The sequence below is a fragment of the Gavialis gangeticus genome, unplaced genomic scaffold, assembly GCF_001723915.1.
Source record: "Gavialis gangeticus isolate Ggan-Ray unplaced genomic scaffold, GavGan_comp1, whole genome shotgun sequence".
Taxonomy (NCBI): Eukaryota; Metazoa; Chordata; order Crocodylia; family Gavialidae; genus Gavialis; species Gavialis gangeticus.
Window position 1 is genome coordinate 32,477,227 of NW_017729001.1, and position 17,262 is coordinate 32,494,488.

A 17,262-nucleotide genomic window follows, 5' to 3' on the forward strand; every position below is an offset into this window, starting at 1 on the left:
GAATTTGGACATGCTGCATAGCATTTGTTCAGACTTTCTAACTGAGAGTCTGCACTTGAATACTGACTTTCTGGGTTTACCGGGGGAATGTGAAGGTTGAAAAAAGAAATGTAGTTGAAACTTACAACTTCTGGGTTCATTAAGGTACTTTTATGACCCAGATGTAGGTGCAAATGGCTGGTATGGGCTTTTAATGGATTGCATTTCAAAAACGTTAAACAGCATTTTAAAACTTAACATGGCTAAAGGCAGTGACATTTTTGTCTTGCCCATTTAAAGTTTTGGGACTCACTGATGTCCTCCATGTTTTATAACAAAAAGCACATTCTGTGCAGGGGTTCCTGTTTCTAATTTTTGTAACCTAAAAAAAAGTGAAGGGGCTAACACAATGTAAAGAGTGCAGTTGATTTATACCAGTAGTTCTCAACTTCTTTAGGGTGCTAGCACACCTCTCCATTGCTCCGGTGAATTGTGGCATCCTATTCCAATAACTATTTTTATTGCATCATTTAAATCCAGACCAATGGCTGTCCAAATAGAATCCAGGATAATTTATCAGGAACTGATAAGTGAAATGTATGAATTGCAAGATCTTTGCCTCTTAAATTTAGCTAAACTAAGAGCAGATGATACAAACCAGAGTCGAGATTTGGCTTGTAAGAACCTGACTTCAGTAGAATCACAGATGACTTAGGAAGCCTTCTTCCTTTTGCCACTTCAGGGTACCAACATAGCTGCTGGGAAAGCTATGGGAGTGGTTGTCGCCACAGGAGTAAACACTGAAATTGGCAAAATCCGTGATGAGATGGTAGCTACGGAACAAGAGAGAACGCCCCTGCAACAGAAACTAGATGAGTTCGGAGAGCAGCTCTCCAAGGTCATCTCGCTCATCTGTATTGCTGTTTGGATAATCAACATTGGGCACTTCAATGATCCAGTCCATGGTGGTTCCTGGATTCGAGGAGCCATCTACTACTTCAAAATTGCTGTGGCTCTGGCTGTTGCTGCTATTCCCGAAGGTCTGCCTGCCGTCATTACCACCTGTTTGGCTCTGGGAACCCGCAGGATGGCCAAGAAGAATGCTATTGTTAGAAGTCTGCCATCGGTGGAAACCCTGGGGTGCACCTCTGTTATCTGCTCTGACAAGACGGGTACTCTGACAACCAACCAGATGTCCGTTTGCAGGGTATGGTGAAATGCTTTATTTCCTCTGCTTCCTTTTCTCCACAGGTTCTCTAGTACTCGGTGTCCTCTCATGTTAGAGTGTTTGGTAATGAGATCATTCCTGTCCTTGTAGCATCATCATGTTGTTTTATTTGCTGTAGTATGATTTGACTTTCAATTTAATTTCCACCATGCTTTTTATATTTAATACTCTCATCTTTCCCTTATTTGGTAATGGCTAAAAATAGTTGTATGCACACTTGAAGGGGGGGGCTGTGCATGTGGAAGTTCTTCCCATTAACTGCCTATATGCCACAGTTGATTGCATAGTCACTTCCCTGGGTACAACCAGTCTACAGGTCCAGAAGGGTAGAATAAAGGATATTTCACATAGAAGGTTTCCTAGGTCCTCTTACCATGTGTCCCAAATATTGCGAAATGTTTGTAGAGCAGGAGAATGCTACCATTTCTTACTGTACCATGTATGATGAATGCTTTTTGACTTGCTCTGCTAGGGACGGCAGTTGCTCCCAGCCCTGGTGCTGACTCTTGATTGGCCAGTCTTAAAGCTAGATACAAAACGGAGCACTAGCTGAATAGCAGCAACTTTCATGTGCATGTAACTGCCCCCAACACTGCCTCTTTTGGCCATCTTCACTTTTTTTTTTTTTCCTCTCTCCTCTGTAATTCATCAGTACTATTTCTTCCCTGCTTGAATTGCCTTGCTGGCTGGCTATGTCAGAGATGGGACTTGCAGCTCCTACCAGTGAGTGAGAGGAAGGGTGGAAGGTATTGCGTAGGCAGGACTCTGGTGGGCCCAGTGTCAGACTCTGCAGAAAGCTGAACTTCCCTTGCGTTTCTGCCATCTTCCCTAGCTTTATGCTCTGGGATTAGAGACTGCTGCAGCATTTCCAGCATGTTCTATTGCACAACTGGTCTGGCAGCCCAGAGTTCAAATCGGCGCCGTCTGCATTGCCAGTGTCACCTTTTGATGCTTGTCTTGCAGTTGAGTAAAGCAAATGATTTGGGTTACTCAAAAATCAAAATGCTAACATTGAATAACCGTGGCATAGAATTGTGTTCTGGCTTATGGGCAGCATGGTCTGTTGCTAGTCCTTCATGCCTGTGTGCACTTGGAAGTCTGAGGAGGGATTTAGCATTTTGTATTTATTCAGATGAAAAGCCCTTTGCATGGGCAGATATTACAGCAGCAGAGCAGCTGTATTGCATCACTTCAGAGTTATCCAGAATCACATTGCCATGTTCAAGATTTGGGTCTATTTTTTGGAAAAGCTTATAACTCTGACCATCACATGCTCTGTTACTTTCATGATTAATGGCAGATTTTTCTTCCTTTTTTAATTGGTGTTTGCTGATGTCTTGCTTGCTAGTTTGCCATGGTTGAGTATTATAGTATTTATACCTAAGAGAGACAAAGCAGCTGCTCATCAGTATTCAGGAAGAGGTTACTTGCAGTGGGATTGCATAACTGCCCTGCTCTTTGCAGGGATTCTTTCATCACTCAGATGCCAAAAAGCAGAAAGCTTCCTTGTTAACTTCCCATTCAAGTGCTTTCAGATTCGTTTATAAAACTTTTTTTGGAATGCAATATTAGGTGTCCTTGTATTTAGAAGGTTAAGTGTTCTGGATCCTATGTAGTGCAGTTTGCTCTGTCAGCGGTGCCAGATAAATTGGGTAACATAGGTAGTCTTCACAGTAGATTTTAACATGGCAAATACATCCTAGTACATGCAAGTAATGCAGCTACATGTGACTTTGCATTAAGCAAAGAGGCTGCTCAGCTTTTCAAGAAGTCTTTGCTCCGTTCCATTTGAGATTTATCTTCTGCATAGTGTGCTGAAGCAAGTGTAGCTCGAGGAATTTTACCCTAAAATATTTGTATCTTTGTTCAGTACATGTTTGCAGGGTAACGTGCACAGTTTAGGGGTTTTTTTTTCCCTTTATTCCTCCAGTTTACAGCTGCAGGGTGGTTTTATCCTTGATTGCATCTGTGAGCAGAATACAGTGAAAGTGTTTCACTTCACTTCTGCTTTTACCCTTTTGAATACTGAGGGGTACAACTGTTGCAGTGTTCACCTGGGATTGGGGACTTGCCCTATTTCAGTTGAACTAAATGGCCCCAGTTTAACTTGCTGTGAGGGAAGAGTGGGCAGCTGGGCAGGTTACCATGGAGCAGCTGCTATGTGAGAAGGCCCTGCTCTCAGAACTCTTTGATCATTTCTCCTTTCATCTAAATGTCTTTGTATTACATGCCTAATATTACAGTTGTCCCGATTTGAATCAGTTAAGTGTGAGTGTGCAATCCATACCAATTTTATTTTTGTGAACTTTTGTTACAGATGTTTGTCCTGGATAGAGTAGAAGGAGACAGCTGTACACTGAATGAATTCACTATTACTGGTTCAACATATGCTCCCATGGGAGAAGTGTGAGTACTCTTTATTCATGTGAAATGCCTCTGGACAAACCATGGATAACCCCTTCAGACTCTGGCAGCTCAGAGTATATGGCGATGCCTGATGCTTGTTAATATAAAAAGGGTTCTCAGCCAGCCAAAGTATACATATAAACCCAAGACTCAAGAAAAGTATTTAGGCCTAGAATTGTATGTTTTGAAACATTAAATCAAATGGCAAATTGAAATCCTAGAAAACCAAAATGTCACAAAGCATTCTCAGAACACAGAGTTGATGAAATCTTGGACATAGTCATCCAAAGAGTCTTCCTTTGTGAAAGTCTTCTAGGCTTTAGTTTATTAAATCACTAAAATATTTCAGTTTGAAATCTGTCCTTTATGAGAGATGAATTCTAGGTCTGAATAACTAAATCTTGAATCAGCGACTCACATTTTGGTAGGCAATCCACTAACGGGCTGTTTACATTCCTTACTTGTTTTCAGTTGGTTCCTTTCTAAGACTGTAAATCTTCAAGTTGCATAGGTTGTGGAATGAACCTTTTCAAACAATGTCAAGAGATCAGCATCTGTAGTACCTGTGGGGTCAGCAGTTCAGCATTTGGATCCTTTTTCTGGTATTTTCTACAGCTTTTTGGTGTGTGCTTAATCTGAATTTATACACTCGAAACCTCTGGCTTTGAAAAAGTGTGGGTGACTTTACAGGTTCTGCTGCCAATGTTAATAAACCAAGTGTAAGATTTAAATGTAGGGTTGGGAGACTTTCATCCCTAATACTTTGGGAATGCTAGAATTCTACTCCAGGGCAAGAATCTTGTCATCAGAGAACAATTGAGCAAAAGAAGCTGCAAAAAAGTCTTCAGTAGTTGGTCTTGGGGTTTTTTTGGCAGTTGAAATACTTATGAGGATTTAGTTAGAAAACTGTGCTAAGGAGTTGAAATATACATTCTGCTAAATTTTTTTTATACTTTTCTTCAAAGATCTTGTAAGATTTCTGGCATATCTCCAAAAAGTTATGCATGTCCTAGCAATATCAGTAGTAATTATCTATTACTTTTCACAGGAGTTGGGACTGTAGTGTTCTCAACATTGAGAAGTCTTAATTCCCCAAATCTATCTTTCTTTCCAAAGTTGCTTGCAAACTAGACCTTGAATTTCTGCTTCAGCAGATAAGCTTAGGCCATCAGATCTTTGTGGCAATTTCCTTTTACGTAAAGGATTTGTCATGTACTTGAATGGAGTTTTTTAATATGTCTGTTCGAATGTGCCCAGCTGCAGTGAGGGGTGTGGAATGCCAGCATTAGTCAGGTGTCAGGTGTATGTCCTTCGGAGCTGTCACCTGGCCCGTGGAGCTCCCAGAGGGGCTGGAAGTTTGGGGGTGGGACCTACTGCCCAAAAGGGGAGTCTGGAACCCCCCTGGGAGCTGGTGTCTGTGGCAAGGGGCATGCAGTGGCTGTGTTAACCCTTGGGGCTGCTGCTTCATGCAAATCAGCTGGGGATAAGTCAATGACTGCTGGAAAATGGGGGGAGATGTCAGGATTTTTATTATTTTATGTAAAGTATGAAGGTGGGCACTTCACTCCAGTTGTTATAATATTACCTTGCCTTTACCACCAGGAAGTTAGTCAATGTGGGTAAAATACTTTGTGTTAGGAGAGCAAAAAAAAAAAAAAGTTCCAAAGCTTGTAGAGTTTGCAATACCACAGAATAATGCTGGGAGCTTGCTGTGTAGCTTGAGTTGCTGTGTGCCTACCTTAAGACTTGCTAGATAGAAATGGCCTTATTTTTCAAGGAAAGCCCACAAGGGAAAAATGGCTGTGCTGGTGGAGAGTTACTGTTTATTAACATTGGCAGTGGAGGAGGTCCCCAGTATTCCTTAGCTTATAAAAAGTACTTGGCAGTGACTGCCATGTCTCAGTAATTCTTCCTTGCTACTCTAGAAGTATGCTGGTGTCCCAGAAGGTGGGTCTGTGCATTAATGTGATTTGTTCTCATTGTGAAAAATGCAACTCTGATGTGCAGCTGTTGCATGTACAAGATATCATGTTGTCACAGTGCAACAGACCACTCCCCACCCATCTCAAGGGAGTGCTAATGTTCATAATCAGCGGTAGATTACTGTGGAAGAGTTTGACTTTCCTCTCCAGTGGAAAAACGGGCGCTCACCTGCATTCGTGTTTTTAACTGGTCTGAGGATCATGCACACTACATACTAAACAGGCTTTTTAAGTGTCTCAATTTAGTGCCCGCAGATTGGCCTAGTCCATATGTAGGGATATATAAACAAGATATGCAACAAAACCAAGGATGTTAAATTCTTTGTTTTTCAAACCGTGGCATCACAGCTGCTTTCTTTTGTTGCCTGGGACTTCTCACTGGTATTCTGTCTTCTCTTGCATCAAACTCAAGCTCATGGCCCTTTCTAGGTCCTTCAGGCTCTGCCACTGCTTTCATTTTCTCCTTTACTCCCTCTTTAGAGTGAGAGGTGTAGGAGCCTAGAAGGGAAAGTGGAATCAGAGGCTAATTAGCCTTATGATTAAGGCTGTGACTGGACTGGGAATTGGGGGAAGTGTTTTATTCTTCTTGGAGCTATGAACCACCCATATTGCCTTTTACAAATCATTTAACTAGGCTCTTCCTTTTTATCCCAGAATTTTAAAATATCTCCTTTCTTTTGCTTACCTACCAAGTCATTTCTCCCTCAGACCTACTGCTTCCAGGAATTCTCCCCAGCCTTATTTTCAGCAACAATCACACCTTCCTTTATCAGCACTCCTGTTCCTGAACTGTTCTCATCTTCGTCTTGAGCAAAAGAAATGCGTCTTTTTGGTACTAAAAATGTAGACTGTTAATATAATAATGTAGACTGTTTACAGCCTAAATAGTTTCTAACAATGGTGGGGAAGGGGGAAGAAATGAAAGAAACATGACCCATTGAAACTGAAAATTGTCACTGCAAGGAATGAAGAAATATCCTAAAGCTTGACTCCTTTGTGGAAAAAGGAGAATAAAATAAAACCCAGGCAAAATTTTTCAGTCTATTTGCTTAAAATCACCATAGCTTTAAATGGAGCTTTGATCAGTAACCTTGCCTTGTCCCTTCAGGATAAACGGTGTACGTGGAAATCAGGAGTAGGTGTCCCGCAATTGCTATACAGCCTTGTGTTAGACTCCGTGCTGAGCACCGACTAGACCGTGTTTATACCATTTGATACGTAAAGGCAGTGACCAAGGAAGGCAGGAGTGAGATGCAAGAGCATAGAATTGTGGTGTGACTTAATAACCTTGTGCTTCCATTCCTTTTTTGGACAGGCACAGAGACGACAAACTTGTGAAATGTAGTCAGTTTGATGGCCTTGTAGAACTAGCAACCATCTGTGCACTTTGTAATGATTCTTCTTTGGATTATAATGAAGTAAGTATGTGACTCTGATGCAGAGGGAAACCAGAATGAAGTAAAATGTTTGATTTTTGGCCTCATTTTGTGTCTTCGTCAGATGGCAGGGCCTCCTCATTTCAGTGCAAGACCCCAGGCCTGAGCGCCATATCACAATATTGTGGTCACTCCACTTCTTCTCTTCTGATGAATGGAGAATATTTAATCCCTTCAACTGGTTAATGCTACGCTTTTCTGGCAGAACAGAACAGAAAGAGTGTAAAGAGTGAGATGAACCTAAATCTGAGGCCTGTCTTCCACTTCATTGTGAGGGCACTGCCGCTAGACTTGCCTTGCCTGCCTGAGATCTTGGCTTTTTTGTTTTTTAAAAGCAGCTACTTGCACTGTTCAGGATCTAGCACTGGGAATGTAAATAAGTGAAATGCTAGAAAACAAAGTCTTGAAACAAGAAATTTTTGGCGAGTGGCACTTAGGTGCCTTTAAAAAAGTTTTGCCTGATTTTACTGTCAGGTTCAACAATATTTGCCAAGCATTGTTTCCCTTTGTTATATCACGGGAAATCTCACTGTGGTGACCTGCCAAAAATAGTGTTGTTTTTTTTTATATAAATATATGTATTTTTATAGTAACTCATTCTTTGTTTATTTGAAGGCTAAAGGGGTATATGAAAAGGTTGGAGAAGCTACGGAGACTGCACTCTCCTGCCTGGTGGAGAAGATGAATGTATTTGACACGGATTTGAAAGGACTTTCCAGAATTGAACGTGCAAATGCTTGCAACTCGGTCAGTGCTTTCAGCTAGGCTACTGCAAACAAAGCTTGTTCCCAGTTCTGTTTGCTGTAATCTAAATGCAGCTTTACTGCTTGTGTCCCTTGCACAGGTCATAAAGCAGCTTATGAAGAAAGAGTTCACTTTGGAGTTTTCGAGAGACAGAAAGTCCATGTCTGTGTACTGTACCCCAAACAAACCAAGCCGGACATCGATGAGCAAGATGTTTGTTAAGGTGAGCTCAGCTCACTAGAAGTGCTGGTCTGAAATGGCTGTGGAAGCTGCATGATTTAAAGTTGTGCCCACGTTAACTGTCGCTGAACTGTTAGAATGAATGAGAATCTAGTGCTCTCCCCCCAAGATGGGCAACTTTGACTAGTGTTAAATGGTTCTGTTATAGAAAGTGACTGTGCTGGCTTGCTTTGCTTTTGTAGGGTGCTCCTGAAGGTGTAATCGATAGGTGTACACACATCCGTGTTGGAAGCACAAAGCTGCCCCTAACATCAGGAATTAAGCAGAAGATAATGTCTGTCATTCGAGAGTGGGGTTCAGGCAGAGACACCCTGCGTTGCTTGGCTCTGGCAACGCATGACAATCCACCAAGGAAGGAAGAAATGAATCTCGAGGAGTCTGCAAACTTTATTAGTTATGAGGTTAGTGCTTCTGTCTCCTCCATTTCAACATTTTCTTCTGGCTGAGATATGGCAACTCACTGAGTTAGGTGGGGTTTTTCTGGTCATCTAGGAGTGGTGTAGCCATGATGGTCCAGAAATGATGCAAGGGCCAAAGATTTCTTAGGGTGATGGCTTTTCACTGGACCAACTGTATAGGTGGGACAGAGTTTAGACAAGCTTTCAAATGCAAGATGCTGATCATCAGGTCCTGTGTTGGGTTGGAAAACTTGTCTAATTCTATCCCAACTGTACAGTTAGACCAGTGAAAAGACATCGCCCTAAGAAATCCCTGCCTGCCTTCCCCCGCGGTCAGTGTAGCTGGTGAAATAGAGATGGCCCAGGAGCAGTAGAAAATCTTGAGTTGAAACTAATGATTTTTGAGATGCTTTGGCATGCCATGAAAACAGTATTTACTGGCCTACCAAAGAAATATTTGTGAATATTAATATTCATACTAAAACTCCATGCTTTCCTGTTTCAGACCAACCTTACCTTTGTTGGCTGTGTGGGGATGCTGGATCCCCCCAGAATTGAAGTTGCTTCATCTATAAAGTTGTGTAAGCAAGCTGGTATTCGAGTTATTATGATTACTGGTGACAACAAGGGCACAGCAGTAGCCATCTGTCGTCGCATTGGTATATTTGCGGAGGATGAAGATGTTTCTTCTAAAGCCTTTACTGGACGTGAGTTTGATGAACTTTCCCCAGCTGCCCAGCGAGATGCTTGCCTACATGCTCGTTGCTTTGCCCGCGTAGAGCCTTCCCATAAGTCTAAGATTGTTGAGTTCCTTCAGTCTTTCGATGAGATTACAGCTATGGTAAGTAATTAGAAGTGTGTGTGTGTGTGTCTTGTAAAAGAAATGTCACTATTAAGAACAAATTGTCTAGTCAAACTAATGCCGAAATAGTTTGGCAAATTGTTGATTAACTCCCTTTTTGCATATGAAGCACCTTCATAGGATAAAAGATAAGTTCTCTAGCACTGGCCCAGAAAACTTTGATTCTCACTTGTCAGGGAAAATGTTTTCAGCCAACTAGTGATGCTTTTGTCAATCATTATTTCCATTTCCATTGTTTCCACTTAGAAAAGTACTGCAACAGTGCATTGTTCTTTAGCAAGTTAATTGTAAGAATTGCTTTATTGTTTCCATGCAGTTCAGCGTCGTTTCATAACACTTACAAAATGTAGATGCTTAGAACGTGTTTGTTCCTTCAAGTACACTGTGTATCATCCCCCCCAAGCCTGTACAACAAAGGTGCTGCTGTCTCTTGAAACGGGCATTTTTTGTTCAGCCCAGCAGGCGTGCGGCCTCAGAGCTGACGTGAGACTGGTGTGTTAGGCAAGGATAAACAGATTTTTTAACTAAATTACTGGCACTTGAGCAGTGGGCAGTCAGCTAAGTTGACTGTGCCTGCTGTAGTACACCATGATTCCAGTTGTAGACAAAATAGCAGCTTTGGAAGCACTTTCTTGGTTCTGTGGCTGCAAAGGTCCCCTTTCTTACCCGGCTCTCTTAATTCTGTTGTTCCCCTCTTCAGATTTCTTCACTTGGGTTTAAGCTCCCTGTCCTCTATTTATCTGAAAGCAGTGATTCTCAGCCAGGGTGCCACAGCACCCTGGGGTGTCCTTGACAGCCTTTGAAGGGAGAGAGGAGATGAGCAGGATAAGGGCAGACTCTGGTGAGGAGAGTTAAGTGCAGGCTCTTCCCTGCTAGCTTCTCCTCCTTCCTGACCTCTCTGCAAGTACAGTAGATTTTTTAATGGGGTGCCACTCCATAGAGGGCACCTCCAGGCTAAAAAGGCCGAGAACCACTGCTTGAAAGCACCATCACCCATCTGCATCTCCTTACCCACTAAATTGCCATTAGATCCCCCAAAGAGATACAAGTGCCCACATTTACTGTTCTGTTTGCACTTTGTGTTTTAGACTGGGGATGGTGTCAATGATGCTCCTGCCCTGAAGAAGGCAGAAATTGGGATTGCTATGGGGTCAGGTACTGCAGTGGCTAAAACAGCTTCTGAGATGGTGTTAGCTGATGACAACTTCTCAACCATAGTAGCTGCCGTGGAGGAAGGGCGGGCAATCTACAACAACATGAAACAGTTCATCCGTTACCTGATCTCCTCCAATGTTGGTGAAGTTGTTTGGTAAGTTGAGGAAGTGACTTCATCTGAATGTTTTGCTCTGGCGTGCTGATAACTGTGAACAGAGCAGATTTATTGGACATGGAGGCTACATGTAAAAGGCTGCCTCCAAAATGTGTTTAATTGTGAATCTACTACTCGAGTTTGTTGTAAAATTATTTTGATCTAACATACCCATGAGTAACCTTGTATTTGTGTGTGTTCTTCTAGTATCTTCTTGACTGCTGCTCTGGGTTTTCCCGAAGCTTTAATTCCTGTCCAACTGTTGTGGGTAAACCTTGTAACGGATGGTCTCCCTGCCACAGCTCTGGGCTTTAACCCTCCTGATCTAGACATTATGAATAAGCCACCCCGCAACCCTAAAGAGCCGCTGATCAGTGGGTGGCTCTTCTTCCGTTACCTGGCTATTGGATGTGAGTAATACTGGCTTTTATTTTTAAATTTTAAAATGTCCATATAGAACATCTTCCAGAAACCTGTTTGGAAGTCGCAGGTCTGGTGGTGTGTTCAGGACCCCAGTCCAGAACCACAGCAGTGGGGTGTACTGTTAAACCAGTGTGCTCCTTCTAGCCACTTAAGTCCAAGATTTGTGCTTTCTTTTGGCATCACTTGTCTCCAGTAGTCGCCACAAGTTAAGCACACCTCCTCCGTTCACACCGTTCTTGTTGCTTTGCTCTATTCTTGTAGGTAACAGGCAAAGCTGTGCCTGTAGGACTGCAAGATGATTTGCAGAGCTCTAACCAGTTGAATTCCTCATGTGTCTTATCTGCAATAGGCAGCTTGTGTGAACAGACGAAAGACTTTCAGGTGTCAGGTCATCCCAACTCGAATCTGTCCAGCTAACATTTCAGAGCTACTTTCTTGAAGGAAACGGACACAGTTGCATGGCACATTAGAGTGCTTAAGTGGTGGTGGAGGGGGACGCTCAAGGGAGGTGCACGAGGCCTTGTCTCTCTCACTGTAATATAGACAACCGCATTTTTTCCCTCCTCAAGGTTACGTTGGAGCTGCTACAGTGGGTGCTGCTGCCTGGTGGTTCATCGCTGCTGATGGTGGTCCAAGAATTACCTTCTACCAGCTGGTATTGCTCAGTTAATTTTACTTTTAAGAAGCTTGCAGAACTGTAGTCTCTCAGTAATGACATGGTGGTGTTCCACTGTGTGCCCTATTTCTAAAGGATCGTCTCTGACTCTGTGATACGACTGTACGTATTCAGTTAATGCTCACTAAAAGCTGAGAGATCAAATATGTAAGCTGCTGACCTGTTTTTGGAAGGACCACCAGCTACTGAAGGACTTTTATGTGCAATAAATTAATGAGAATTGTCCTGACATAGAGAAAGTAGTTCCCAACACTGGGTACAGTCTCTTTTTAAGCCTGTGCAAGAAATCCTGCATTGTATCCTGAGCTTAACTTTTTTTTTAAATTGGATCACCATGATTGAACCGAGTGCTTGCTTTGTTCTCTTGTAGAGCCACTTCCTACAGTGTAAAGAGGACAACCCAGACTTCTCGGGTGTAGACTGTGTGGTGTTTGAGTCTCCATACCCCATGACAATGGCTCTTTCTGTTCTGGTCACCATAGAGATGTGCAATGCTCTCAACAGGTTAGTATCTCTGAGGTGGAAAGACACTAACAAGAGCTTCGGTGAGAACTTCTTGCCTGAGGTCATGACTTGCTATGTGTGTCCATTGTAACGTGTGGACACTCAAGTAATGGGTAACAGTGCTATGATGCTTTCATGAATTTACACAGTGCAGGCCTCCTTTAGGAGCAGCTTTCCTGGGTCATGTTGAAGACCTTCCATAAATGCAGAGGTGTAACTTTAAACCCTCAGGTTCACTCTTGGGATCTTGGTATTTGACTGCAAGGCATTAACTGCACAGATGTTTTTCCACTCTTTAATTCAAGCCTCATCAATCAGACAAGTCCCTGCATTGCTGCTATGAAGTGATAACAAGGAGACCTAAAATAAGGCAGTTTAAGTATATGAAAAATAGTTCTTCCTGCCCTAAGGGAGTATGGTCTCAGCCAATTAATATAATACATTATAAATGGAAACAGCTAACTAGCACAGTAAGCCAAGGGTATTTGAAAAAATGTACTTTGGAAGGCAAAGAAATGGACTTGAATGTTAAGGTGAGGTGCAGAACCTGGCCCACAGGAGACTCCTTCTCTCTGAACTTGGTCCTCCAGCACAAAACTCCCCTCTGGCCTAGCCGGAAGGTGCCCTATTCAAATCTGCTCTGCAGGTTCAGCCTAGGAGACTGATCGATTGTGTTACAGCATTACATAGTGCAGAATATTAGAGTAAGCCTAAATGCAACCTTGTACACACTGCAGTCCAATTCAAGTGGATATTATTAAAATGCAGTGTGAATTGAGCCTCTTGGCTCTTTGCAGCCAGCACAGATCGATTTCCCCCAGTCTACAGTAAAGGGGTGACAAAATATGGATAACCTGTAAGAATCAAATTCATTATTCTGCCCTGTCCCTTCTAGTCCTATGAGCTCTTTCTGGGGCAGGAGCTCCCCTCCCCACCCTGCCACGAGTGGGATCACAGTAGGGAAAGGTTTTGTGCTGGAGTGTGGGTATTCTGCTTGTTGCTGTATTTTGTCCGGGGCAGGGCAGGAATTTCTTTGCACTGCCAGACTGGTTGAAGTGGAGTGGGTTTTTCAGCTTCTCCTCCGCAGCAGATCAGGGAACCAGCCGAGTAGGTGAGGAAGGTAGGTTCAGATTGAGGAACCAGGACCGATCTGGTATCACTCTCCTTACTTCTGAAACTGAGGAGAGAACCCACTTCCAGCAGATGCCCGGAGTCAACAGTTAAGGACATGGTATCCCAAACCCTGCTGTGACTGAATTACTAGGTAGTGTTCCCATTTAGCTGAATAAGCTGCGACCTCACTTGAAGTACATCCTTTGCATCTTCTCTTCCTTTGTGTGTGACCAGGACACTGGGAACTGCAGAACTGCCTTTTTTGTTTCCTGGTGTGTTGACTGGCCTGTTGTAATGCTGGATTTGTCCCATGTTTGTATTGCAGTCTATCAGAAAACCAGTCCTTAATGAGGATGCCTCCATGGGAGAATGTCTGGCTGATGGGTGCCATTTGCTTGTCCATGTCACTTCACTTCCTTATCCTTTATGTGGAACCACTGCCAGTAAGTTCACGTCACTCGTGCCCACTAATGCGCTTAAGGAGAAGAGTGCCAAAAATAACTTACTTGCAATAAAGATGATTTTTTTTAATGCTTGTTTAAAACTCAGCCATTGACTTGCCTCTTGTAGGAGACTCTAATGTTGGGGTCCTCTTCCACAGATTATCTTCCAGATCACACCTCTGAATGTGACGCAGTGGCTGATGGTGTTGAAAATCTCACTCCCTGTCATTCTGCTGGATGAGACACTTAAGTTTGCGGCACGTAACTACCTGGAACCTGGTAAAGATATTGTGCAGCCTGCCACCAAACCGTACTCTTTATCAGCATGCACCGAAGGGATTTCCTGGCCGTTTGTGCTCATTACCATGCCCTTGATTATCTGGCTTTACAGTACAGACACTAACTTTAGTGACATGTTCTGGTCTTGACTGACATAGTGACCGTTTTACATAAAGATGTTTAACTTAATCAATTTTTTATTGTTTAGAGCAACTGTCTATTTCTGCTGAATATTCACATGAACATACTTGCCGGTGATGGAGGTTTCATACTCTAGATTTTTTTTGTTTTTTGCTTTTTCTGACTCCAGTGGGGGCAATATATTCCTCTTTTATACACAATTAAAGTGTCCATTGACATGTACAGAGAACTAACACTATTTTATGCAAATATTTTTTTGTAGATGAAAAGCATGTACAGTGTTCTGTTGAATAGTCGATTCATCCTTGTAAAAAATAATAAAAAAAAAAAATTCTTTTGAGCCAGCGGACACTATCAAATGAAATTTGGCAGCAGATTTTAGGGAATGAATGTGTGTTGTCTAAAACTAAAAAAGCATGTAACTGTCTGTCTTCTGCATGGTCATCTGAACTTAATTTGTCATATGGTCAGTCTATTTTTTTTAATTCATAAGATGGTTTTTCTGCACTGGGCAGAGAGTACTGCTACCTCAGTATTTTTGGTTTGCCCCCCTCCTGCACCCACCTTTTTAGATTCCTGACAGTCTTGTTTACGCCAGTCTCTGTAAGAGGTAAGCCTATTTTTGCTTGTGCAGAAAACATCATTCCAGGTGCAGCCTGCTGGGTTCTTTCATCCTCTCAACACACGTAGCTTCTTTTTTAAGGTTATTTATTTAAATGTCTAATGTATTTTTATTCTAACCCACCTTGTTTAACCAGTGTTGCTCACTTGTGGAGGGAAAGCAGGGGGAGGACAGGAAAGAACTACTTCAGTCTAGCTTAAAGACAAAAACTTTGAAATGGATGAAGAGAGAACTGTCTCATTTTAACTGCAGAAGATGGTTTGAGCTCCATTTTAATACCTTACTTACGCGTGTCAGACTTCGGTTCAGTCTTTTTAAATCGAGGCTTTTTGTAATGGGGCCTGGAAAAATAACTTGCACTGCATAGTTTGAAATTGGATTTCTTACACTTTTATGAGGGCGCTAAAAATCAGCTAAACATTTTGAGAGTTCTTCTGCTGGCCTGCTGTAGCCTGACTTAAACAAGTAACAAGCTCGTGTGTGGTTTTTGTAAAATCTGTAAATAGCACATGACCAAATTGAACATATTGTATAGAACTATTTTTATTTTCATGTGGCACTAACCACATTCATTATTGCGATAAGTGTTAGAGCATGTTTTTCAAAATCAGTCCTGTACCAACAATGTGCAAGTCATTAACAGTCCTAACTGTGGTGTTTTTCTCCAATGCCTTCCAACATCCATCGACTAAAGTGAGTATTTCTCTTCCATTTCACCATCCCAGTGATAACTTTCTGTAAAATGGCATATGCTGTACACCTACATGTCAAGAATAAATAGTAATTTCCTTCATTCCATGCTGCGTTTTGTCAAACTCTGCTGTGCTACATTATTATCACCACGTTAGACTCATTCTAGTGTGAGGCTCCAGTTGAAGCAAACACTTTACGTTCAGAACTGTAACGGTGCTTTGTACAACAGATTTGGGGGAATTGGCAGTCTCGGTGCTGCAGGACGCTGCAGCTGTTGAGTCTGTGGTAAAATTGGGCAAATCTATCAAATCTTTGTTTTTTGAGACCTCCCTGTTTACGTTGGTTTGCTGCTTGGGACTGGATGGGCATTTGTGTGAAACGTGCTTGTACTGCTGGGCAGGGGACACTCTGGTTCTCAAGCATTCACCCAGTAGGAAATGTGGAATGCCTTTTGTGGACAGGGTGTCGCCTCCTTTACCCTTCCCGGGTGTTTAGTGTTTGCAGTGCAGGTGCCCCTCTGCTCGAGCAATTGTTTGTTCCTAGTTGGTGGAAATGCCTTCTACACATGGTGGTAGTGTGAAAAGACAAAGAAATCCCCACTCCTCTTAAACTCTGCCAGACTAGCACTGGGGTCGTGGTGCCTTTGGAAGCTGGCTGGCTGGGTGTTCTGATAGTTTGCACTGCCTTTGAGCCTGCTCTTAAAAGCAGCTGGGTCATGCTACTTTTTTTAGCTTCTGTTGAAGGGGACTGGTACACGAAACAATAAGTTGGATCCTGGCTGGCACAAAGGATAATCTCAAGGGTTGCAGGCTTGTCTAGCTTTAGCTGCAGAAGATGTCTGTTTCCCCCAGATGTTAAACAAAACAGCTCCCTAAGGAACAGCTTTGTCTGCTGGCCCTCAGCAGAGTGCATTTTAGCAGAGGGGTGCTTTTAGTAAGCATGAAGTGGCTTGTTTGGGTGTTGAATCAGGTCCAGGTCCTTGTCACCAGGTAGGCATTTGCAAGACCCCTTTAAGAATCTGAGTTCTATGTTGACTGTAGTGTATTTGGTGTGACTGGAGAAGGACCTCTATACCGAGAAGAATGTCCATCCCAGGAATAAGCGACTTGCAGTTGCACCCCATGATGGAGCTACAGAACGGCCTCCTCAATGTTCAGCCAGTGAGGAGGTCTTGTTCCTCAGAATATGAGAGCAGTGTCTGCAGCAGGGCATGTTCTCTGCACTGGGCACTGATGGCATCATGTCATGCAATCCTCTCTTGTACTGTGTGGACGAAGACTAAATTTGATCAAATCAATTTGCTGCAATGTAGTCGCATGGCATTGGGTTCTGGGAACACTGGACTAGGGGCTCTGTGCCCATGGGCAGCTGAGGGCACTACCACCTTGAGAAATGGAGCCCCCGATCCTGGAATATGGGGCGCAGGCAGACTCCGGGGTTACAGTGTAAGCCAAAGGCTTTTGGTTACAAGGGTAACTTCTGGGAAACCTGCTATATCAGCTCTTGCTGGTTGCAGTTTCTTTTCCACCTACACGGGAGAGCCACATGTCTTGCCTTTTACAAGCTCATACTGACAGTCTAGCAACTTGTCAGCAGCCACTTAAACATCAGCTGGGTTTAGTTTCATGTCCCAACTCAGCATCCTAGATCTAGGTGTTCACAGTAAATACTTAATGATTGAGCACCTAGGTAGTTTGGGCTCCACAAATGCCTGGAAAGGATCTGTGTAGTCAGTGGATGTGTGTTTTTTTTTTTTTTTTTTTTTTTTTTTTAAATTTTTTTTC

At 42.8% G+C, this 17,262-nt stretch overlaps 1 protein-coding gene across 3 annotated transcripts in view; it reads left to right on the plus strand.

Moving 5' to 3' along the window:
- Positions 1-17,262, plus strand: part of ATP2A2 (ATPase sarcoplasmic/endoplasmic reticulum Ca2+ transporting 2) — a 69,468-nt gene that overhangs the window by 48,206 nt on the left and 4,000 nt on the right. The window contains exons 8-20 of one of the 3 annotated variants that reach the window (XR_002095625.1): positions 722-1,186; positions 3,525-3,613; positions 6,911-7,013; positions 7,647-7,778; positions 7,876-7,998; positions 8,198-8,416; positions 8,919-9,254; positions 10,364-10,584; positions 10,792-10,994; positions 11,577-11,662; positions 12,054-12,187; positions 13,626-13,743; positions 13,902-15,478. Coding sequence is in view for 2 of the 3 variants with exons in the window: in XM_019507317.1 (XP_019362862.1) it covers positions 722-1,186; positions 3,525-3,613; positions 6,911-7,013; positions 7,647-7,778; positions 7,876-7,998; positions 8,198-8,416; positions 8,919-9,254; positions 10,364-10,584; positions 10,792-10,994; positions 11,577-11,662; positions 12,054-12,187; positions 13,626-13,743; positions 13,902-14,171 (2,499 nt within the window). In the remaining variant the exon portion in view is untranslated. Of the gene's footprint in view, positions 1-721; positions 1,187-3,524; positions 3,614-6,910; positions 7,014-7,646; positions 7,779-7,875; positions 7,999-8,197; positions 8,417-8,918; positions 9,255-10,363; positions 10,585-10,791; positions 10,995-11,576; positions 11,663-12,053; positions 12,188-13,625; positions 13,744-13,901; positions 15,584-17,262 lie in introns of those variants that run through there. The other 2 variants (XM_019507318.1, XM_019507317.1) reach the window with 2 other exon arrangements.